Below are 25,377 nucleotides of genomic sequence, written 5' to 3'. Positions count from 1 at the left end.
CCACGGCAAATTTCCCCTCCGGTACAGTAAGTATATCTAATCTTGAAATACAAAAACATCACAAAAAATCAGTCTAATAAAAAAAGATTCATGACACAGAAATGTTGACCTGGAAAGTTATGCTCTTTGATGCACTTAGCAATTGGTTGGAGCTCGTTTGCAAAAATTACTGCATCTATGCGACGTGGCATTGAGCCAGTCAATCTGTGGCAATGCTGGGGTGTTACGAAACCCAGGTTGCTCAGATGGCAGCCTTCAGTTTGTCTGTAATTGTCTCTCATTTCCCCAGAGATTCTCTATGGGGTACAGGACAAGCCAGTTGGCTGGCCAATCAAACACAGTAATATCATGGTCAGCAAACCCATTTCTAGTGGGTGTGGCTTCACTGTGGGCAGGTGCCAAGTCCTGCTGGAAAAGGAGATCAGTATCTCCATAAAGAGCCTCAGCAGATGGAAGTATGAAGTGCTCTACAATCACCTGGTAGATGGCTGACGGCTGACTCTGGTCTTGATAAAGCACACTGGACCAACAACAGATGATGACCACCATCACTGACCTTACACAATCACTAATGCAGCGTGGGAAAATAAATTGCATAAAGAGAATTGCTGCATGTGCTCCATTTTCTTCCTCAGATTTGCCTGTGATAGGGAGTCTATTACATCATCTTTTAAACATTGCAGACTTCATTGCAATAAATTAGAAAAAAAAAGTTTTATGGAGAAAAGCAGTGCTTGTTTCACCCTGCATATTAACATATGCAGTAAAGGGCTACGCTCTCATACCATATCGCAGTAAGATGAAGCTCAACCTAGCAATCAGCTACCCTTCAATCAATTGCTAAAAAGATGGGGTTTTTTAGATTTATTATGGATTCAGGAGAAACATGTTGCATGCAAAAGTGACGCTTAATATTAGTATGTTTATTGCACTTAATATCCTAATCACAGTACTGAGCAATAGTGTTGTTTGTTTGTGTCCTATTGTGCAATCTTGAGATAAAAATACATTTGGGTGTAAAAACACACCCTAGGTGTATGATTATCCTTAATCTAGAAAACTCAATATCTTTCTTTTAAGATAACTATCAGAGTGCTATTTTTTCTCCCTACTATCTTTCAACCCTTTCCTAATGGAGTTATAAGTGTCTTAATACCTTCGCAAGGATTTGAATTGGGAGTTACATTTGTTTCAGCGTGACAGCATATTGCTTTGTCTGTGTTACCCTTAAAGGTAACGATGCACTGAATACAGAGCTAGTATGGACTGGTACAAGAAAAATGAGCAGTAACAGGCAAACTCACCAGGTCTGTTAATAGCTCACACACCTCAAGAGCTGCCCAATAAAGCCTATGCTAACGAGTTTAAACAGAAGAGCTTTAATTCTAGATCTCGCATGTGTGTAACGAGGCTCGGGTGAATTTAAAACGCAGGTATATTATAAAATATCAAAAACATGAAATGTTACCTACTAAAATGAGAAAACAATACCTTATGTCACTGACCAACGACATAACCCGTAGGTGTCTCTTCCAACAGTCCCGGCACAAGCAGTAAGACACTACGCATGCGCCACGTTGTTTTGGTTGCTTAGAGACGAAAAACGTCTGCAATCATTGGCGGACACTAACTGAGCCCGCCTTTCTTTTTAGTAATTGGCTTACACGCTCGCATCGCTGTGTATTCATTGTTCCTATTGGCTCACTCCCTTGTCATTCAACGTAAAAAAAAGTCCAGCCGTTGCTGCTTGTTTTGTTGACATCTGAGTATCATATCATCCGTTGAAGTTTTGATTCTCCTGTCGTCGTTTTCAATGGTAATCATTCCCAGTGTCTTTTAAGGAATGTACTCTTTATCTAGTGTTTTAGAAGTTGCAGGGTTGTTTTGTGAACTGTAAAAAATAGTTTGATGAAACATTTTTTGTTAACCGGAAGGCGTATTTTCGCATGGTCTCGTGGAGCAGCATGGAAGCTAAAGTTAGCTACCCTGATGTAACTGTTAACTTGAATGTTAAAAACGTTACACATGAGTTTCCCCTGCATATGTAAACATACATGTCTTAATTTTGCTGTTTCAGGCTTCAGGTTATCGAAAATCAGCTTCCTCTACTGGTCAAAAGAAACCAGGAGTAAAAGTCATACTTACCGAGGAGCAAAAGCAGGAAATAAAAGAGGCTTTTGACCTGTTTGACACTGATGGATCTGGGACTATAGACGTGAAGGAGCTAAAGGTTTAGTATGCTTTGGATGAAATGATTCAGTAATGCCTCAGTGTTGGTGAAACATCAGTTTCAGTCCTGTTCTTGTGTTTTGGAACCACAGGTTGCCATGAGAGCCCTGGGGTTTGAACCAAAGAAAGAAGAAATCAAAAAAATGATTGCAGACATTGATAAAGAAGGCTCAGGAACAATTGACTTCAGTGCCTTTCTCGGTATGATGACACTGAAAATGGTGAGTGTACTAATGCTGTCTAACAAAACCTGGAAACTCATTTGAAAGTGAAAAATGTGCATTTTACTGAAGAAGAGATTGTTTGATTGTTACATTCAAGAGCCAGTAACTACTGTAAAACAAAGATTTTAGCATTTGCTTTTAGTTCTAAGATATAGATTAAACAACGTATAATAACCCTGAAATTGGTCAATAATGGGGATGCAACAAAACATCCAACTCATGCTAAAATATGCATCATGATACTGGGCCTGTGATACATGTTTTTTTTTCTAATCAAACCTATCAACCAAACTTTATCTATATAGCACCTTTCAAACAAATTCAGTTTCATTTCAAAGTGCTTTACAAGAGAGTTCAAAAGTGATTGACGAAAGGGTAAAATGGTAAAAGGACTTGGAGACTAATGTACACTAAAATTGATTTAATAAAATGATTAAAAAGATGAATGATTAAATAAAGAAACAAAATAAAAAGCTACAGAGATAAAAGGCAAAGTAATAAAGTCAAGAATTAATAAAATATGAAACACTGGAAACAGTAAAATATCATAAAACAATGATAAAGGATTCAAAACCTCAAGTAATCAAAAGCCTATAAATTAGGACATGAAAACAATAGATGATTATTACTAGAGATAAATACAATACTAAATGAAAGTGTGAATAAGATAAGAAATAGAAAAAAATACTCTAAAGATTATGATAATGTAAATCATATCAAAAAGGTGACTAAAGTCTTGAAATTTCATATTTCAAACTTCAATAAAGAATTTCTGTCACTTAGATATGAGGTAAACCAGTTAAACACATTTCCAGACAGGCGTATTTGCTTACTCAGTCTATCTAAAAGAATCTGGTGGTCAGTAAGTTCAAAAGCAGCACTTGGGCCAAGTAGTACCAAAACTGAAGGCTTGATTAATTCTGATATCATTAACTACTTTAAGCAGGGCTGTCTCAGTGCTGTGATGTGGCCTAAAACCAGATTGAAACATTTCTAATGAGTTATTTGAGTTTAAAAAGGCAGTTAGCATATTAAAAACTACTTTCTCTAAAATTTTAAAGTGCTTTAAATACCATGCTAGAAATAGGTCCAAAACTACTGAGGGTTAAAATATACAGGTTCCCTTTCTTTAAGAGGTTTACTAAGGCTGTCTTAACATCACTAGTGAAAATGCCAAACTATAAGGACTGATTTACTGTTAAATGGACAGAATTAAAAGCTGTTTTAAAAAGGTTGGAATTGGGTCGAGTGCTTGTTTTGCTTGCAGATAGCAGATCTAATGGCCACTATCCTATCCCGGAAGTAGCCAGCGAACTCATCTGTTTAAATGTTTTTCTACTTTTTATGTAGACATGATGTTAAAGTCAGTTTATGAATAAATGAGGTTCCCTTGTTTCAGTTCTCTGTGAACAAAGTGGAAATGATCATTTTTACTTAACTCGTCTTTATAAGTCAAACATTTTTCAATTTTGTGGTTGAAAAGTTAGTATTAAAAAAGCATTTTTTTCATCATCATTAATATTATCCTACAAAAGATATATTTTTAAACTGGTTTAAATTGTCTATATGTGTTGTTTTTTTTTTGTTTTTTTTTTGCAATTCTTTATTTAGGTAAAGTTCAGGGTCATTTTACACATTAAGCGTCATGCTTTTACATAGCAGAAAGAAAGAAAGATCCACAATAACATATATTAGTATCTGACATGACTTCTCTTATAAATTGTTCTTTTCTCAGTATTCCAATTTTTCCTTGTTTTTTGTCAGAGTCTTCATTTAGTAACTATATACAGTCTTTGCAGAGGAATGTGTAATCATGTTAATATACATTTGAATACTGAGACTGCTCAAGAAGATTTCTTTTTCCATCTAGAAGAACTGAAGAGCAGAAACAATTGGTGTACAAGAACATTACAATAAACAGTGTGCTCTGTGTGTACATTCTATGGATACTGATACACAGATTTTATGACTCCCCACAAGATGTAAGGACGAGCTCAACGGATTTCTGTTTACAGGCGTTTATTGAGCCGTGAAAACTACATTAAAAAACACATAAGCACAAATAAATACAAAAATTCTCATAACTGTCAACCTTTCCAAAGAATAAAGTGTGGAAACTGAAAGGTACTTTCATATTAAATATGCTCTCTATTTTTTTATGAAGCTTTGACCAGAAAATTTTTATTGACGGACATTCCCTAAAAATGTGCCAATGATTAGCATCCTGACTCCCGCACTGTCTCCAGCATTTTGCGTCCTCCCTGGTAAATGATTTTTGTTTTGGGGTACTAAAATATCTAACTAAACATTTCCATACAAATTCTCTCCATGTGAATGAGTTAGTACATTTCCATAGAGAGTCATAATAATTCCTCTTCCTTTGAAATAATAAAATTGCCTTCTTTCTCCCATTTGTTTTTTATGTATTCTGTTGAATGAGATTTTTTTGATGTAAAGCCTTTATACAACCAAGATATAATTCCCCTTTTTATCTCTGATTTGTATGCTGCTATAAATTCTTAGTATGGGTTCTTTCATATCTGGTGGGTGGTTATTAAGAGTCTTGTCATAGTAGTGGCATAAGTGTAAATAGTCTATATGTGTTTTAATTTAGAATTGTATTGCAAGGTGTCATTACACCCTAGTAAATTACAATGAGATTGTCATTTTTCCATTTTAATAGGGTGAAAAGGATTCCAAAGAAGAGATACTGAAAGCTTTTCGGCTGTTTGATGACGACTGCACTGGAAAAATCTCTTTCAAAAACCTAAAAAGAGTGGCGAAGGAGCTGGGGGAAAACCTTACCGATGAAGAATTAAAGGTAAAGGCTTCTATACCTTACAGTGTTTTCATTGTCATATGTTCATTACAGAATTGATTTCTGGTTGTTCACACGCTTAGACAGCTCCTCTAGATTTGCATGAACTGACCTATCGCAGCTGTAGTTTTAGGGATGTGAAAGCAATGGGGAAAGATCTGACCAAAACTCATTAAAAGTCTGATCTGACTGGTATTTCTCTGTGCTATTTGTATTTCCTCTAAATCTGTCATAATAGTCTAAGGCCAAAGCTAGACTTTATGATTGTTTGGTTACTTAAAATAGAGATAAGGCAATCTCAGATCCATAAATTTGTGTTAAGACAAGCCTGAGACATGGCACTGCACTAAAGTACAATCAGTCATCATGATCAATGTGATGATGTTGGAAGAACTAGATGGCATTGAAACATTTTTTTCAAACAAATGTATTTACTGTACTTTTCTGTACAAATGTTAAGATTGGGAATGCACCTATGCATTAGTTTAACATCAGTATTGGCAGATTTCAGCCCTGTAAACAAACACTTGCATTGGCCAAATAATGTTAAATGGTCAGGTATCAGTTACCACAGTTTTTCTGTTATGGACAGTCATTTTTGTGCTGTAATCTGGTATATCTAGCTGCTAAATCAAATAAGAGATTTTTACAGGGCAAAAGAAGTGACCAGTTAGACTATGATCTATTTGCATGTTCAAATGAGAAGAAAAACGTTGGCGTACTAGGAGTCCTACACCAAAAACAAACAACCAAACAAAAACCCAACTGTAATGGTATCAGCATTGGCTAAACTGCTATAATAAACATCAGTATTGGACTTAATTTTCAAACAGAGATGCCCTGTGCAACATGTCTTTAGTCTGAATGACAGCCAGGATTTTTCCAGTGTATGAAGTGTAATTTTTACCTCCAGGCTGTTTGACCTCAAATCAAACAATTTTGAACTTGTCTTCTCCTTTCAGGAAATGATTGATGAGGCAGACCGAGATGGAGACGGTGAGGTTAGCGAGCAGGAGTTCTTGACGATAATGAAGAAGACCAAACTTTACTAAATGTGCTGCTTTCTTCACCTTGGACCTTTCTGAGATATGTTTTTCATTCTATTCTTTCTACAGTAGCATTTAAGGACTTTTATATGTGTAAATACCTTTTTTAATGTGTACATCTTTGCACAGACTTTTCTACATTGCAAGACAAATAAATATATTTCAGCAGTTAACTTGTCTGTTAATACATCTACATTTAGCTAATGTAAATTCTAATGTTCTCAGTTTGAGGATTGTATTTCGATTGCAGACACAGAAACATGGATTTTTAGACAGTGAAAGCCGTATGACTAAGTTGACCAGAATTCTGTTACTGTAGACAGGAATGACAATGGCACTTGAGATGAGTGACTCAGTTAAAGTCACTCTCACTTCATGCTTTGAGACTGAACCCAGCCCTTCTCTGTAGAACATACAGTATTCTTCTACCTACACGTTTTAGGAAAGCAGCTTTCTGATCGACTTTCATATACAGCGAGTGTTTGGTTTTGACCCAAACGGCGTCTTGTTAAAAATAAACAGGATATTGTAGTGACGTTTTTTTCCAAGCCATCAGATGGCTGATTATGTTCTTGAGGATGCTGGTTGTGAAAGTTCTGAAAAAAGATTTGAGAAGTGGAATATATGAAAAAGTTAGTCTGAAGATGAAGGGTGTATTTTAAAAAAAATAACAATAATAATTCCACTTATAAAATAATTGAGGGTTTGGAAGGAGAAATATGACAACAATGAACGATATTTAATCACAGTTCTCACAGACTAGATCCTGAAGATGCTGACACCCAAGATCATTTTGAACTATGACACACATAAAGTGCTTAACAAATTTATTAGACCACCTGTCATATTTGTTTCAAAGACCATCCAGCATCATGAAGTGCTTTAATGCGGACTCTTTGATTTTCAGTCAGCTCTCCACGTTTTACCATTTTGAACAGGAATGAGGAATCTCAAACTGAATTCACCTTTTTATACCCAAATTTGAGCCGGCTCACTGGGCTTCTCTGAGAAGTCAGAACTGAATCAAGCATAACATTCAACCACTAAAACTCATTTTTCTGTTCAGGAATGCAAGTAAATAACTATAATTTGACATATTAATCAAGAAATAATAATGTGCTTTATTATTTTTTCTGTTTTTTTTTGTAAACCAGTAAACTTGAAAATTCATGGATAACAATAATAATGGTATTTTAGCATTAAAAATATCATTTTGGTTAAAGAGCTTCTACATATTGGTGTTTTAACCATTGCAGAAACATAAAAAATGATTTCGGTAATTACCAACGCTGTTAATTTAGGGCAGCTGTGGCATGAGCCTTACTTTGGGTGGTGGTCTAATAAATTTGTTAAGCACTGTACATTACATGAATTTGTTCTTTTCTTTCAATCATTCATTTTATCTCTATAAATCAATATATTTATCATAAGAGACATAAGACTACAGCTTCATGGACTAAAGGTGGATAAAGTAACATATTTTATAAAACATTTCAATGATATAGTTATAATATTTAGAATAATTAGAGTCAACAGATCTTAAAATCCCATATGGTGAATATATAGCTCTAGATCAAGATTAGGATGAATTTCATTCAAAGAGTATGATCAGAGTCATAGTTTTATCAAAATTCTGAGGATCAAATGCATGAAATCTGAAAACTGCAACAAAACACTCTTCAAACTTAAAATAATTTTATTTTTCTTTTAAGAATTTAACCTGTTTAAAAGTATTAGTGAGTATACAATAAACATAAATGCCAGCACTAAAAAAGAACAAATCAGTCGCATACCACATTCTCTAAAAACCAGTGATAAAAGTTTGTATGCCACAGTTTATACTACATCAGAGATTACAGTAAATTACAATCATAGCTAGGAAATTCATAAACTGATTAAAAGTTCATGTCCTAACATTAAAGCATAATAAATATGTCCTTAACATTGTTAAAAATTGTCAAAAAGTTGTGTTAAAAAACAAATCTGCAATTTATGACTCTAGTGAATGTGGGAACAAAACTTGACAAGCAGTATAAAACACAGATTTATATTATTAAGCTCATCTCTTGAGCCGTTACTTAAAATAGAGAAAACAATTGAGCCAATGTTTTGAAAACATTGTTTGCTACCCCCATGACTCAAACAATCTTTGAACTCAGAGTGCAGGTGAGATATGAAAGACGCAAATGAAACTCATAATGAGTGGACATGAAGAGCTGTAAATAGGTATTTTATGGGTGATATCCTTATATCATGGAGGAATGTCTTAAAGAAACTCTTTAATCCAGTATACCAGCTCTACAGGTCTCATATAAACCCTAAATAAAGCACCTCTCCTAATGTTACAAAGGGTTTCATAAAAAAAGGAAACTGAACCAACCCGAGCAAACAGACAAATAAATTAAAAAAGGCTTTCACTGATTGGTATGATACTTTAGTGTGGACTTAACACCATAACTTACAGGTCAATAAATGTGAGGTTTGTTCTGGAGCAAGGGTGGTCCAGACTAATTACTCAATCTAATCTGAATTACAAACCCAAGTTCCCCAAAAAATGCGATATTGTGTAAAATGTGAATCAAAACAGTGATTTTTTTCAACCTACAGTGCTTAACAAATTTAGTAGACCACCCTAACCCTAACCAAAGTAAGGTTTATGCCACAGCTTTCCTAAATTAACAGCATTGGTAATTACCAAAATCATGTTTTATGTTTCTGCAATGGTTAATAATCAAATATGTAGAAGCTCTTTGACCCAAATAATATTTTTAATGCTAAAATATAATTATTATTGTTATCCATGAATTTTCAAATTTACTGGTTTACAAAAAAACAGAAAAAATAGTAAAGCACATTATTATTTCTTGATTAATATGTCAAATTATAGTTATTTACTTGCATTTCTGAACAGAAAAATGAGTTTTAGTGGTTGAATGTTATGCTTGATTCAGTTCTGACTTCTCAGAGATGCCCAGTGAGCCGGCTCAAATTTGGGTGAATTCAGTTTGAGATTCCTCATTCCTGTTCAAAATGGTAAAACGTAAAGAGCTGACTGAAAATCAAAGAGTCCACATTAAAGCACTTCATGATGCTGGATGGTCTTTGAAACAAATATGACAGGTGGTCTAATAAATTTGTTAAGCACTGTATATTCAATTAAATAAAGCACAAAGACAAGAGATCTAATTATCAAACTGATCAACTTTATTTATGTGAAACAGATTCCCAAAAAGTTGGGATAGTGCCAAGAAAAGACAGGGAACATTATGTAAAGCTAAAAAAAAAAAAAAAAAAAAAAAAAAACTAACATTTTACAGGCAAGTAGGTTCATTGGTAAGTGGTGATAGCAACATAAGAAAAGAGCGGACTGCATCAGGCTGTTGTCCTGTGAAAGACTATGACAGCAAACAGTCCAACAGTTTATGAACAAAGTTCCCTTAACTTGCAGTTGCAAGAAATTTAGTTTTCACCTCTGCAGTAAATAATGTCACCAAAAGATTCAAAGAGTCTCTGTACGTAAGGGACAAGGCTGAAAACCAACACTGAATGCCTGTGACCTTTGACCCCTCAGCCAGTACTGCATTAAAAACCAGGATCATTCTGTAATGGATATTATAACATGGACATAGGAACACTTCAGAAACCATTGCCAGTTAACACAGCATGTCACTGCATCCAGAAGCCCTGCCAACTTCCCTGGGTCTCAGCTGACCTGAGATGGACTAACCTTATGTGTGCTGTGGGCTGATGAGTCAGATTGTTTTTGGAAATAATGGTTGTTGAGTCATTTGGGCTAAAGAGGAACAGGACCAACCAGACTTTTATCAATGCAAAGTTTAAAAGTCAGCATCTATGATAGTGTGGTGGTGTATTAGTGCCCATGGCATGGTTACCTGCACATCTGTGAAGGCACCATCAATACCCAGAGGTAAATACAAGAGATGAAATGGTATTGTTAATACTGTGGTACCACAGGGACAGAAGCACCCCAGTGTCATCATGGACATGTGACAGTTTCAGACGGTAGGTTTCAGGGCAAAAAGTGTAGCTTTTAAGTGGAGCAGAGTGAGGGGAGACCTGAGCGACTGAAGTTTTTGAGATTGTGGAGACTCCAGCCTCAATCTGACTGACATGTGGAAGCATTTTGGTTCCACATATCCACATAGCAGAAAAGGTGATGGACAAAAAAACAAAAAACAAACAAACAAAAAGAAACAATATGCAGACACTGCCGGACTGCGGAGACACACTAATGTAACATAAGAAGCCACTTGGCAAATCATCACCCTGAAAAGATTCACAAAGATGCAAAGAGCAGAATCCAGCCAGGCCAAAAGACTCTTTAGGAAGCTACGCAATCCCACTTCACCAAAACAGCCAACAGATCAGAAGGTGTATCAGTGAATATATCACCAAAGACCTACAGCTGTTTTCAGTGAAGGTTTTAGAAGGTTAGTAAACATGCTACAGCAAAAGTACAAGTTCATATTTTTAGGCCTAATCCATACCTACAGCACCTTTTTGCCATATTCTAACATTTAAGTGTAGGTGTTGGAAAATAAATGTCAACGGCACATTTTTCACCAGGTCTTCATTTGTTGTTTTGTTTTTTTTTTGCTGCAGTAAATACCATACCACTGATGTTAAAAATGTATGGTTCACTGTAAAGCATCAAATATGGCAAAGGAAACCCCACACTGGGAAAAATGAAAGAGTGTTTTTGGTACCCGGACATGTTTTGTTGGGAGAAAGGTGGCATAACACAGTGGTAAACATGCTTTTGTCTCAACTTTTTTGGAAATGGGTTTTTGAATTAAATATTCTACCTTATACTTGACAAGCTGAATGCAACTTTATAGGTATAACAGGCTGCTTAGGTGATCACTGCTAAAGTCTGTCATAAGCTTAAAACATTGACATGAATAGGAGGATAGTTTGTTACCCAAACACCATTTTTGATGACAGACTTTCACAAAATCATAAAAGCTAAGTTTAAAAAGAACCAGTTTCCGTGCAAAATCTTTGATCAGTGTGCACAAAAATGCAGGTTAATTCCCTCAAAGCGTGCATTGGGTACACAGAGCAGTCATTTTGGAAGAGTAGGTGTTTGATGTTCGATTTAAGAACAAAACTTTCCAATTGGAGATGGATGTTTTTGTTTTCATGGCTTTTAATATCTCCACGGCCCCTCAGCTGACAGTTATTCCCCTTACTGTTGTGGTTTAACAGCATTCATAACACACCGTCTGTTCAGTACTCCCACTGCTCTGCTGCCGCTGCCTCGCTTCCCATAAAATGATCAGTTTCCAAAACAACAGTGCTGTGAATGTGGTCGCTGCTGGTAAAAGATGATTTTATTATTAACCCTTAAAGGTCAGGGATGCGTCACAGTCGTGCACAAAGCCTGTTTTCTCAAGCCCCTTTTAGTAAGAAAAGCTGATGACAAACTAATAACTGCCAGTGTGCCTAGAAGAAACAGAGAGTGGCTGCAGCAGTGGTATGTGTGCTTTTACACTTTGCTTCTATTTTTCTACTAGCTTCATTGCATTATTCTGGATTATTTAACATCCAACTCTAGCTGTTAAATATCAGAGAAAGATGTCTTTTAAGTTTGAGTGGCCGAAGTGTTTTATCTAGTGAGTTAAAACTATAATTTCATTCTCTTAATGTGCTGAGAAAGGCAACCAAAGCAGTTAGCATGCCTGGTTAGCATTGCCTTTCTGCCCACGTCTTTGATGCTAATATAGAAGAAGCTTGTTACTAACTTTGCTAATAGAGAAGACTGTTTTATGTGCATAAAGGTGATCAGAACTCTGGTAGTCTTCTATCCTAAGTGCTTTAAAACTGATAAAATTTCTGTTATTTTAATGATCAACAGCAGTGACAAAGTACCACAACTTTAAAGGAGAAAAAAGAAGTCCATCAAATACTGCAAGCCAGCTACTGCACAATTACCTGACAACCTTTTGATTCTGAAAGTTGGCTTGCATATTTTGCTGATGGAAAACAAGAGACACACCCAATTTCAGGTGCATAGAAAAAAAACCAAAGGTGCACTGTTTTCCTCTTCTCTTCATCAGGAAGTCTGGTTTGGTGACGAAACACGACCGTGCTTTGAAAATAAAGACATCTTACTGTTTCAAAAGAGCGCCTTGGAATTTAAAGCGTTTCTATGGCAATATGAATCCCACACCGAAGAAATAGTTTTTGAAAGTAGTTTTGTAGTGGTTACAATCAATAAAAAACTAACCACACATAAAACTTTTAGAATACAAAGTATCAGGAAGCATTGCAATTTTGAATAAGGCAAAACAGATTCTAGATAAATGACACCCAAAATATTAAAACTTTCAGATCTGGTAGGATTTCAAATTGCACAAATTACGTCAAAGCTAAAAAAAGAAACTTCCAACAAATGTAAAAAATATGCTCTCTGCAAAAGAAGTTAGAACTTATGGAGACCATTTAAATTCAGATCTGTTTGCACATGCACAGTGAGGTAAAGTTTTTGTGGCGCTCAAGCAATGTCCAAACATGATCCAGTTTAAAAAGAAGTACAAATACATGGTTTTCACAAAGTTCAATGATAAGGATGGTGTTAAACTTTAACTGGGTGTTTATGTTGTTTATTCTTCTTGATTTAATTTACACCCTTTGCAAATAACAGTGCTAAGCTGAAAGTCATTGTATGTGAGTACACATGTTTACAATTTTATATATATATATAATCTCATTATATTGTCACATATTTAATTTTCATATACTGGATTTCAATTTGTGGTGTATTTACATAAAATAGTACTGTCAGTCAAAAAAATAATCAAAGTAATTATAAAGTTTTTGTAATTAATAACAATTAATTGTAAATGTTGGTCATTTGAGAAAGACTGCATTAGTGATGCTTTAAAGATTAATAGTAACATAACGATCAGAAAAAGAAATGTTTCTGAATGGCATCAATACTTTCTAGAAGCTTCTGAAACAAGTTCAGACCAAGGACAGATTATCCACTTACTAGTCAGTCTAGGATGATTTTAATCTGTAGAATATGGATTTGATCCTCAGAATTTTATATAAAAAAGTAAGAAAACAGAGAATTGTTAAATGTTCCAATCAAATTTGGCGCTTGTGTGATAGCATCACAGTGTTATCAATCAACATGCATTTTTTAATCAAATTTCTTATTTGATGATTACTTAATTGAAATCAATTGAAAATTTTGACAGCACTAATATAGTCATAAATGAACAAATAAGTATATATAACTTAAAGGAAAATAAATCAGCCATCAACTTATATTGGTGATAACATAAGTAATATGAATATTGATAGTTGTCGTTTTAGTAAGGGGAAATGAATATGTAAAAACAAAAAAATAATCTATTTGACTAGTGTAAATGTGTTATAGATTTGGATAATGTTAAAAATACCAATTTTTCTGGTTTGTATCTAAAGGAAGCTGGAGAATGAACAACCACTTAGTTAAGGAGAAATGGTGTACACTTCTTTCCACTCCTTTTTTGTATATGTTAAGCAAATTCTTGCATTTGACACTCGTGTATTGCACTTTTGTTTATTTTGTGTAAACTCATAATTATGTTTCTTTTCTTTTGCATGATAATTTTGTACTCTTATACATATTTGAAATAAATTTAAAATTTTCAGTTTTCAAAGAGCACCTCAGACATGTTTTTGTTTGAGTCGTTAAAAATAAGACTTCCATGATGAGACCTTTAAACACACATTATTGACATCATATCAGTAACGGCAGATGTGAAAACTTCTGCAGATAATTACAACTGATATTTTGGCTATAAAAATCTTCCTGTAGCCTTACAAACGAGTGATTTAAGTAAGTTTTAGGATGAACAAACAGACCTACGCCAGGTGAAGTCATTTTCATTAGTCATCATTATTCTTTACAATTGCTGTGATTTAAGGACTGAAACTTGCTAATGTGTTCACCCTTAAACTTTGAAATGTGCCTTTAAAGTTGTAGGTCTAAACCATATTAAAATATCAGTAACATACAAGGGTTTTTCAATGGATCTACCAGATAAATCCAATGAAGAAACTAGAGCACATTAATCACTTAATGCCGTTTTATCAGGTGCAGAGGACAAATGTTTCAATGCGCAAAACATGACTCAAACATGGTCAAACATGACTCTAATGAAGACACAGTGTGCGTCGAAGTGTTAGTCCTCTGCACCTGATTAAACGGCATTAAGTGATTCATGTGCTCCAGTTTCTTCATTGGATTTACCTGGTAGATAGATTGAAACCCCTTTGGCTGTTGCTGGTCCTTTCTGTGAGCACTGACCTCCACCTGAGGAGGGGCTGATGCGCAAGAGACCTCTCTTCATTAAAATACCAGTATCTATATCGGTATTGGCTTAAATTAACTTATCCAGTACTTTGCATCCCTAGTTTCAGGCTGTCTGTCTGTCTGGGACATTCTTCTGAACACAATATCTTAAAAACCCTTTGACCTGTATTCATCAAACTTTCCACAATCGGTCACCCTGGCCCAAGGTTGAACTCATTAGATTTCAGAGGTCATAGGTCATTGGAATTCAGCATCCCTTGATTGTAAACACAATATCTCAGGAATGCTTTAAAGAACTTTCTTCAAACTTTACACAAACATTCACTCTTCCTCAGTTATAAACTTTTTAAGTGTGGAGGTCAAGGTTATCACGCCTCATGGTCATCCCTTTATTATTTCATTTTTACATAACCCTTTATTTAAGACTGGAAAATCGCTGAGGTTGCCCTGTTTTATAATGATTTACTGAAAACATTTTCACCCAAAATAATACAAACTTAAGACATCATACTTGTAAAAATAAAATTGAATAGAAAACAGATTTTCAAAATCATTTTGATAACAAAAGAAAAAAAAAACACAAATACATATAAGATTACTTTTAAGTATTTTTACATCTTGTCGTCAGGTATCCTCATACCATGAAATTTATTATTTGTCTTTTTTGGGGTTTTCCACTAAAGATTATTTGCTTTTTATGGAGACAGCCAGTTATTCAGCTATGTGGATAGGTCTTATTGATCCCAAAGAAAATTTGAGTTTCAGCTGTTCCATTAACACACTCAAGACAAACAAAAACAAAGCTGGCAACAGGCAAAAATATTCATAAGGTAATCCAGTGTAATCAGAGCTATACAGTAAAGTGTGGGAAGAAAAGCTTCAGAAAATGAGTCTCTGTAGTACTCCGAGCCTGCATTTCAAACCTCTGAAAAGGAATTCCTTGAAAATAAATGTTCTTTATCTTTAAGCAAATAAACAGTCAGTGGGTGTGATTGCTAAAAATGTGAGTTTCAACCATGAATAATATAAGACTGATTTGTGTGATTTTAAGAATTAAGTCATTAATACTGTTAAAAACATCTTTCCTGATATGTTTTATTGACATCTGGTGTGTTAAAATTCATTTTTAACATTTCCCTTTTTTAATTTCATTTTTTACAGCTCCTAATCTTGTATTATTTCAAAATAATCTTAATGAAATAATATGGTAAAGAGCTGAATTATCAAGCTTTAACTATAACTACTAGTAAAGGCATAGAATTCACAAGTGATGATGCTGAAAATGAATCAGAATAAACAAGCTGTGTCAGTACAGCTGCAGCACCCATGAAGAGGACAAAAAAGGGGCAATCCCCCACCCACGCCCTTTCGGTGCTCTTTTCCTGTTCACTTACAGGAATATCAAGCACGCTTGCCCTTCTCAGTCACTGAAAGTCACCTTAAATTATCCTTTTTCCAGCTACACAATGGTTGTGCATAAACCATACTTCACAATGATGTGCATGTTTCACAGCGTATATAAAAACAAAGAGCAGCACTCTGCCATATAACACCGTGTGTCTGGAGTTTCATACAAACTTTTAACCTTGCACCCACCTACCTCTTCTGGAAATGTAAAGTGTTTACGAAGCTGAGACCGCAAAGTCGGAAATATACAACTACATGTGGGAGTAGGAAGTTAATATGACATAAATCATTAATAAACTGATGGCGTAACATGTTTAAAAACAGTTTTCCTAATTAACTTTGTTCATACAGCTTCCATTTCATCATAAAGCGTAGTTACTTGACAGTTTGAAAAGAAAAGATGACTGGTTTTAATGTTTAATCACCCACATACTCTTATTGTCGTTTGTAAAAGCACTTAAAAAACTGTTCAGATGTGCATTTTATTTGGTTTAAATATTGCAGTGGCATTGTAAACAAACTATGAGTAAACAAAAGAAAAACAACACCATCACAGTATGAATAAGTGACAACTTAAAGTCAAAACTAAAGACGGAAAATCATATTGATGAGCAACACCTGTGGTCAAGACTCCTGGAATGATAGAAGAGGCTACGTAATATCGAAATACGGTGAAGTGAAATTTACTTCAAATATGAATCTGACCCTGTCAGGCTACATTAAAACCTATCATATAACAAACAGAAGTGTTACCGTTTAGATAAATCACATTGGCAATAAAGTACGCATCTAACCACATGCCAAAACATAAGGGAACAGACTTCTCTGATGTGACAGTAAATACAGAATAATCATGAAATTAGTTCATGATGTGTAGTGATAATAATGGTAAAGCTATTCATAGACAACAGAAGATGTTGTGGTCAAATAAAGCTTTAGCATCATTGATATGTACAGCTGAGTGTCATCTGCATAGCAATACCATGGAGTGATTCCTCATGAGACCTGGTGCAAGTAAAAACAAGGTGAAAAGAAATGGTTCAAGCACAGAGCCGTGTGAAACTCCATAGCTAACTTTGGTGTGCATACAAGACTTCTCAGTACAAAGGGACAATTGCCATGACCTGAGGAAAAAGGTTAATTTACTGTTTTTCAAAGTGGGGCTCCTGACTCCTCAGGGGGCCCCAAGGGAGCACAGGCAGGGTTGAAGAAACTTGGAGGGAAGAGGGTAAGACTGGAATAAGAATCAGCTGATTACACTTTCTGTGACTTTAACATTTTCATATCTTTCCTTTTTAAATCAACAAATCACTACATTTCATCAAAATATAAGTTATTTTAATAATAATACATTTTGTTTATAGGCACCTTTCAAAGCACTCAAGGTCACCTTACAAGTCAAAGCTCAAAAACAAGACATATGAGTCAACAAAAATATTTAAACATTTTCCTAAGCCAGTCTTTGGCAGAAAAAAAGGAAGAAATGCAATTAATTAAATTAATTAAAAAGCAAGATTAGTGTACTTTTACAATATAAAAAAGAAAAAGTTAATCAAAGTTAAGAGTTATGCAGGGAGGTAAGAAGTCCAAAAAGGCTTAAAGGATGCCTCCACTCTCAAAATAACATGAGATCTTCTAAGAAAAAACAAAGGTGGACATAAAATATCTCAAGAACTAAGTAGTGTTACATGATTTAGCTCAATTAAAAAAAGGAAAAAAAAAGAAAAACTAAAAACCTATTAAGAACAAGAGTGTATAGAAGTTTTCTATTTGGTTTATGATTGTAATTTCCAATGAATTTAATACAATTTACAACAGGGGTACAAGAAGTTAATACTCTATGAATCTTTGGTATGGCACGGTTTGGGAACCTCTGGTTTAATTTATGACCATGGCAATTAAAGCTAAAAATAATCCCTATCACTGTGCCGATATTAAGTATGAGTAATGTGTTATGAGGAACGCTGAGGAAGACTAAGTCGAAACGTCTCCGTTGTGCCTTGCTGCCACGAATAAAACTACCAAAAAGGACATTTTGTGCTGACACTTCTCCTTTCTTAGTAAGTTTTTTTGTAGGGCACCTTAAAAGTTTTTTTTGTTTGGAGGGTGCTCCTTTCTGTGCTTTTTCTGTGATTTTAAGTATTCAACCTGATGTATTTTTTAACCTTCTATTGATTTTATGACTTATTCAAGGTCGATATAATTTGGCTTTTTTGACACCAAACTTAAAACATTTTTTTTTAAAAACTCTTTAAAGTCATAGTAAAAACTGATTTTTACAAAGTAAGGTAAATTAAACAAAAATATGTAATGCAAAATAAGTGACTGCATAAATATTCACCCCCTTTAAAGTGACTGACCTAATTCAACAGAGCTCCAGCCAATTGGTGCTAGTAGTCTCACAGTTAGTGAGTGCAGTGAATGTGTCTCAGATGTCTTTACACTTCAGACACTTGAGTCTGGAAGGTCCAGTCACTGGTTAATCAGTATTCATGGCTACCATTACACCATAAAGACAAAAGAACACTCCAAGCAACTCAGAAAATAACTTTGTCTGGATACAAAGAAAAAAAATCTCCAGGGAACTAAACATCCCTTGGAGTTCTGCTAAATCCATTATCAAGAAATGGAAGGAACACGGCACGTGTAAATCTGTCTAAATCAGGCCGTCCTCACAACCTGAGTGGCCGTGCAAGAAGGAGACTAGTGAGAGAGGCCACCAAGACACCTATTACTATTCTGAAGGAGCTGAGATTGGAGAGACTCTGCACACAACAACTGTTGGCCGGGTTCTTCTCCAGTCAAAGCTTTATGGGAGAGTGGCAAAGAGAAAGACACTATTGAAAAACGTTTTTTTTTTTTTTTTTTTTTTAAGTCCGTAAGACAATTTTTACTTTCAGAATTGTTTAAATAGCTAGAGTAAGTTTTTGCATTTATTGTCAATAAATACGTTTTTCTTCTGAAGGACATTTTTAAAGGAAATAATTCAAAAGGATAAAAGAGAGGACATTCTTGATTTGATCATTTGTGTTTATGAACATTAACATTTACAATGAAATAATCAGTAAAAAGCAATAAGCACCATCATAAAGTCATTTAAATAGCTCTAATGCAGATGATAAATTATTTTTTCAGAATAGACCACGCCACATAAAATTGCAACTGTGGAAATGTCAGGTTCCTGTTATGACTGAATGATTCCGAGAGCCACAATTAATAGGTTTTTTAAAAGTCGTGTTTCTATTTTTAGAAGAAAAGATCTCCTTACTAAAGAGTGTGAAATACTTTCTCAAAGGTAACTCCAGTGCAAAAACAAATAGGTGAAATGTTTTGTAAGTAGGCTTATTGACTGTGTTGCAATTTCAACAAGAGCACACTTTCCCGCCCCACCTGTTAACCTCGGTCTGTCAGCGTTATCGCCTGCAGCCTCATTTCAGATCAGACTTTTTCTTTGTGCTGCATTTGACCACAAAGATCAACTCTCACTGTGACACGTTTTAACCCTGACAGAGGACTTCAGTCATCAGCAGAAAAAAAAAACATCAGATAAACAACTTTCCATCTTATTTGGTGGAAAAAGAGCAGATTAGACAGACGAGACTATGACATGTCTTCATTTATTTTTACTCTCCTTTGGAAAATTTTAAATGGTTCATGAAGGGTTAAAAGTTTTAGTTTGCATATTACCCAAAGAGAAAAAAACACCCCGTTTCCTCTAATAAACTCAAGTACTTTTTTGACCTGCTTTCTCCATTGACGACCCTCTGGGACCATTTCCATTCACCAATCAAGTCCAGATAGACAACTTATGTCAAAATATAGAATAAAAATAAGGTCTTCGCTGCTTTTAATAATTGAACGTTCCTGCCAATACTCCAGATATTTTACTTATTACAGAAAAGGGCTTTCTTATGTGTATGTTTTGGCCACTTGACCCCTGTTCAATCAAGACGACCCCTCCCACACAAGGATGTTGTGGTTAGAGTCACAGTGGCTGAGTTTCACTGCAAGACTGCAGAAAGTATTCAGACCCACTTCACTTTTTTAGTTTCTTATTTTGCAGCCTGATGCTACAAACATTTAAATTCAGTTTTTCTCTCATTAATCTGCACTCAGCACCCCATAATGACAAAGAAAATTCAGAATTTTAGACACTTTTGAAAAACTGAAATATATCACTAACATAAATATTCACACCCCTTGCAAAACACACTTGGCCACGCCGAGCCAAACCAAGCTGTGCTGATTTGCTTTTCCATCACCAGTTTGGCCGAGCCAGGCTGTGCCAGAATGGACCTGCTCGAGAGCAGGGCAACAAAGCCAACCAGCCCTGCCTTCAAGCGTACTTCGCTGACGACAAAGCAGTTCGCAGGGTGCGATTTCCTGGGGGGATATCCCCCCTTCTGTTTCTGATATCCCCCCTCTGATGAAAAATTTTCAGCCCACAGGGCAATACACTTTATCCCTGCCTTTGCTTGGACTGACTACACCTCTGCAACAGTGGTGGTCTAATGTCAGTGTTCACACAGTGACTGAAATGTTTATGGCACAAGAGACAAAAACTCTGGATTTATGTGCTCAGACTGTGGTCTGATAGTTGCACAAAAGTGAAGCATGCGGGTGGCAGCATCATGCTGTGGGGGTGTTTTTCAGCTGCAGATTCTGGCTAGGGTTGAAGGACTAAGCTAAACAGTGCAAAGTACAGACATATCCTCAATGAAAACCTGTTCCACAGGGCTCAGTACCTCAGACTGGGCCAAAGGTTCACCTATCAACATTGCAATAACTCTAAACACACAGCCAAGTCAACACAGGAGTGGCTTAGTGTCGATTCCGTGAATGTCCTAGAGTCGATCAGCCAGAACCCTGATTTAAACCCTGTAGAACATCTCTGAAGACCTGAAAATGGCTGTCCCCTGACGGTCCCCATCCAACCTGACTGAGGCCCTGTTTACACAATGTTTTCAGGTGAAAACGCAAAACTTCTGTTGCCACGAGAATGCCGTTTTTGATGCCTGAAAATGTAACAATTTGGAAACAGGCTACAGAGTGAAAGTTTTTCAAAACGCCCCTGTCTCTGTGTAAACAGGGAAAACAACACTTTCTGTGCACTATGGCTGCACTCAGTCGTCAAGCGAGTTTCACAGCACTCTGAACCGAGCCATGGCAGCTCGAACTGAGCCATCTGATGTAGTTAACTCCGATTCAGGTTGTCACAGGCAGCTGGATTTAGTAAAGGGGTCACATTATCCTTGTTTGGAGGGCTATCAAGGCCACTTTCTTTAGATAAAGTCATGCTTTTAATTTTGAAAATGATTACATCTACCTTTTTTCATCATCATTTATCATTTATCATCATGATAATCACTGTCATCATCATTGTAGCACAGCAGAGAAATTCCACAGCTCATATTTACACAAAAACTGTTTTGCAAGACCAGTCTTGTTATAACATAGATATCAACTGAGAAAAACTGATTTTCCATGGACAAATTCACCTCCTACAGCTTTTAATTTCTCATGGATTTTCTCAGAAAGCGCAGCGCTGCTCATGAGCTAAGTTGGAGCCTTTACAGAATATTTGTATTTCCCCTTTTTTTCCCAAATATATCAATGTCTTGAAAATGATTTAGACTTTCTTTTTTTCTTAAAGTTTTAACACAGAAACTTCAGCCCGTAGACTCTCCTGTCTCCTTCTCCATCAACTACACATCAGTGCGCAGCTGATGGAGAAAATCACTGAGAAATTGAAGGCCATAGAAGAAAAATATGTTGATGGAAAATCCAAGTCTTAGAGGATATATTCTATACAACAAGACTGGTCTAGCAAAGCATTTTGTGTAAATATGTGCCGTGAAATTTCACTGCTGCGCTATGATGGTAATGAAGAGGAGGATTTAGTGATAAATGACTCTCATGCACCTGTGCGTGACAAAAATGTCACACATTATCAAAAACACATGAAAAACAGTGAATGTGCTGTACTGTCCTTGTTGTAGAGACAGTTTTATTGTGCAGTAAATCACCTTCCCACAGCGTTTTGTTTCTTGCGTTCTCGTGTAGACGTACATTGATTTCAAAATGTTGCTGTGTGAACTTTGAACTTTTTGGAAACAAAAACAGAAAACGAAGCAAAACATTGTCGTGTAAACAAGGCCTGAGCTTTAGAGGATTTGCAAATAAGAATGGCGGAAAATCCACCGATCCAAGAGTGCAAAGCTTGTTGCATCCTATTCAGAAAGAAAACTTTAATAACTGCCTCAGCTAATGCTTAGTTCCATTTACCTCGGAGATCTGAAGTCGGCACTGGGAATGACATCACATTCATCTCAAAAATAGATTTCCCAGTTGTGTGTGTTCCATCTCTCATTACCACCATGAGTTGGGAAAAAATGAGTGCCTCCATAGTCGCTTATTTTGGTTGGATGAAAAGCAACTCTATAATGTACAAACCGGCTTCAATGTTCGATTCAAAGAAAAGGATGTAATTTTTTATTATGAAAATGGAAAAGGAAACTGTAAAAAGCTTTATATTTTTAATTTACTTATATTGTTTGATAAATATTATACCCATAAGTGTAAATGGACTCAAAAGTTACCAAAGATACAACAATTTAACATGAAAATAGAATATTATATGACCTTACTATATGGAATGAAACAAAAAAAAAAAGAAAACTCTGGATGTTAGTGAATCCCTAAATATGTTTATTTAATTACTAGGTACCCCATGTAGTGTCTTAATTCGTATATTTAGCTGTTGCTGCACATGACGTCATTATGGGGTGCAGGGAAAAGATTGATCAAAAAAATGAATTAATGAATTTAAAGACTGTAGCATCAGACTGCAACATAACAAAACAGGAAGGGGATCTAAATACATGCATATATAACCAATTTTTAATGGAAAACAGAGTAAAAACAAAAAGCAGCGTCAGAAAATAGCTGACGCCAAGAGTTTTGTCAATGCATAATCAATTCATAAATTTTTAATCAGTTGACCTGATTAACTTGTCAGTTGCTGAGCATTACGAATCGCTTATTAGCACAAAATTTGTTGACCTTAAACCCTTCACAAAGGGTTCCTCATAGAAATGAAGAACCTTCTTAATTTGCACAATTTAACTATGAAGGAACTGCTTTTTCGACATTCCCCTCGTCTCTCTATTGTGCAGAGTAAAATATTTCTAATTTAATTTTCAATGTGATAAAGCTCCTTGATCTGAACATGTGCTGGCCCACACCTACAGAAACACACCCCACAGAGTTCCTAGAGGATGGAAGCAGAAGGAAATTCTTCTGAATTTTTGATCTACCTGAGGACACATTTTCCTTTTGATTTTGCATCATCCCTGATAAGACAGCAGCCTGACGTGATGGCCCTCTCAGACCAGTCGAAGCCCCCACCCACCTTTTCCTTTACGCTGACAGAGAGAGAGAGAACAGACGAAAGGGGTTTTCTCTTTCACTCTCACTTCCTCCTCGCTGCAAAGGCTGAGTGTGTAGAAAACGTGTGAGCAAACACTGACGGAGCTGACAGTGTGATGAAAGACATGGGACATACTGACTAACAACAGATGATGCCTCCTGAATTTCCCACTACCACTAATACTAGATGGAGTAAATGTCATTGTCTTCATAACTGTTCAGGGCTATTTGCAAAGTTTCCTTTTGCCCACATGAGTGATATAAAACATGTCTGTGATTTAAATTTAGAAAGCCTTTTAAAGTCTGGAAAACTATGTGTGTTGTGTGTGCAGTGACTGCATCTCCTGAAAATACTGAGATACATTCAGAGAAATGTGTCCAGATGTCGGTGGTTTTAAACATATGCAAGGTTGGATTCATGTTTTAAATTACAATAAGCATTGGACAATTAGAATAATTACAATAATAACTTCATTCAGTCTTGTCAAAAGAAATTTAAGATAGTCTGGCAACAGACCACCTACTCTGCAGACCACTGCTGTCAGACACCACCACTGTCAGGACAGAAAAACACACAAAAACATTCTAAACAAAATTGGGTTGGTGTAGTCTAGTCGAGTTTACATAGCTAAAGCTACATTAGCTTATAAGCAAACCTGGCAATGTAGCATATGTAGCTAACGTAACTAATGTAAGTCCTTTTGCTTAAACTATGTTTGCTTAAGCTAACGTAGTTACATAATTACATTAGTTCATGTAGCTACATTATCTACGTAGCTAGCCTGGGCTAGTTAGCTTGAGTTATGATGTGGCTCAAACAGAGCGCAAATTGCTCCCTTTTAAACAATTGCACTTTGAATATTACAAAATGTGCAACAACATGCTGTAGGTGTGCAGGTATACTTATCCTTTGGCTCCAGTGTCTTTACTAACCTTCTAAAACCTGTAATCTCTTGTGTCTGAAAACAACAAAATACACAATATAAAAACACTTAAATTGTTGTCTTGGTGACAGAAAGATGAGGAAGCTCTGAGAATGACAAGAAGCTAAGGATTTTAGTTACCACCCAATAACGATTCTTGTCATATTTTGCATACACTTTCCTTACAGTTTGAGTATTAACAGCAGTTAACAGAAGTTATTTTCAGCTGTAAGCCTGATCACAGACCATCCAGCATAAGAAGTACACTGCCTATAAAAAGTATTCACCCCCTGTGATTTTTTTACCCTTTAATTGCTTAAAAAAAAAAAAAAAAAATCTGTCTCGGTCAATAAAATTTAGATTTTTTGTTGACAAAAAAACAACAAACAAAAAACTCTTTAATGTCAAAATGAAAAGAGATTTCTACATATAATGCCAATTAAATAAAAAATAAGTAGGTAAAAATAAGTGCATAAATATTAACCCCCTTGAACCACTATTTAGTAGATACACCTTTGGCTGCAATCACAGCACTAAGTCTGGGAAGATACATCTAAACAGGCTCGCACATCTGAACACTGCAATTTTACTCCATTCTGCTTTGCAAGAATGGCGTTAAAAGCTCATGCTCTGTCAGGTTGCTCGGTATCGGGCGTGAACAGCCCTTTTCAAGTCAAACCACAAACTCTCTATTGGATTAAGGTCTGGGATTTTACCCAGCCACTTCAGAACATTCACCTTATTGTCTTTAAGCTGTTTATGTGTAGCTTTTGTTGTATTCCTTGGGTCATCATCTTGCTGGAAAATAAACTTCTCCCAAGCTGTAGTTCTCTAGCAGAATGAATAAGATTGTCCTCTTGGATTTTCCTATATTTTACCCTCTACCTTTGCGAGCTTTCCACGGCTGGCTGCCGGGAAGCATCCCCACAGTATGATGCTGCCAACACCATGCTTCATAGTGGGGATATTGTGT

General features: G+C 35.7%; 2 protein-coding genes across 2 annotated transcripts in view; one reads left to right on the top strand and one right to left on the bottom strand.

Moving 5' to 3' along the window:
- LOC121516149 (Bardet-Biedl syndrome 12 protein-like) overlaps positions 1-25,377 on the bottom strand; it is a 148,600-nt gene that overhangs the window by 3,968 nt on the left and 119,255 nt on the right. The window lies entirely within an intron of this gene.
- On the top strand, positions 1,725-6,490 carry cetn4 (centrin 4). Its single transcript, XM_041797368.1, has 5 exons — positions 1,725-1,816; positions 2,078-2,230; positions 2,322-2,450; positions 5,137-5,274; positions 6,234-6,490. Exons 1-5 carry the CDS (start codon positions 1,814-1,816, stop codon positions 6,321-6,323), a joined length of 513 nt encoding a protein of 170 aa, XP_041653302.1. The 5' UTR covers positions 1,725-1,813; the 3' UTR covers positions 6,324-6,490.

The sequence above is a fragment of the Cheilinus undulatus genome, linkage group 10, assembly GCF_018320785.1.
Source record: "Cheilinus undulatus linkage group 10, ASM1832078v1, whole genome shotgun sequence".
In the NCBI taxonomy this organism is placed as follows: domain Eukaryota; kingdom Metazoa; phylum Chordata; class Actinopteri; order Labriformes; family Labridae; genus Cheilinus; species Cheilinus undulatus.
The sequence above is the reverse complement of the archived record's forward strand: the minus strand, read 5'-3'. Positions and strand labels throughout refer to the sequence as shown.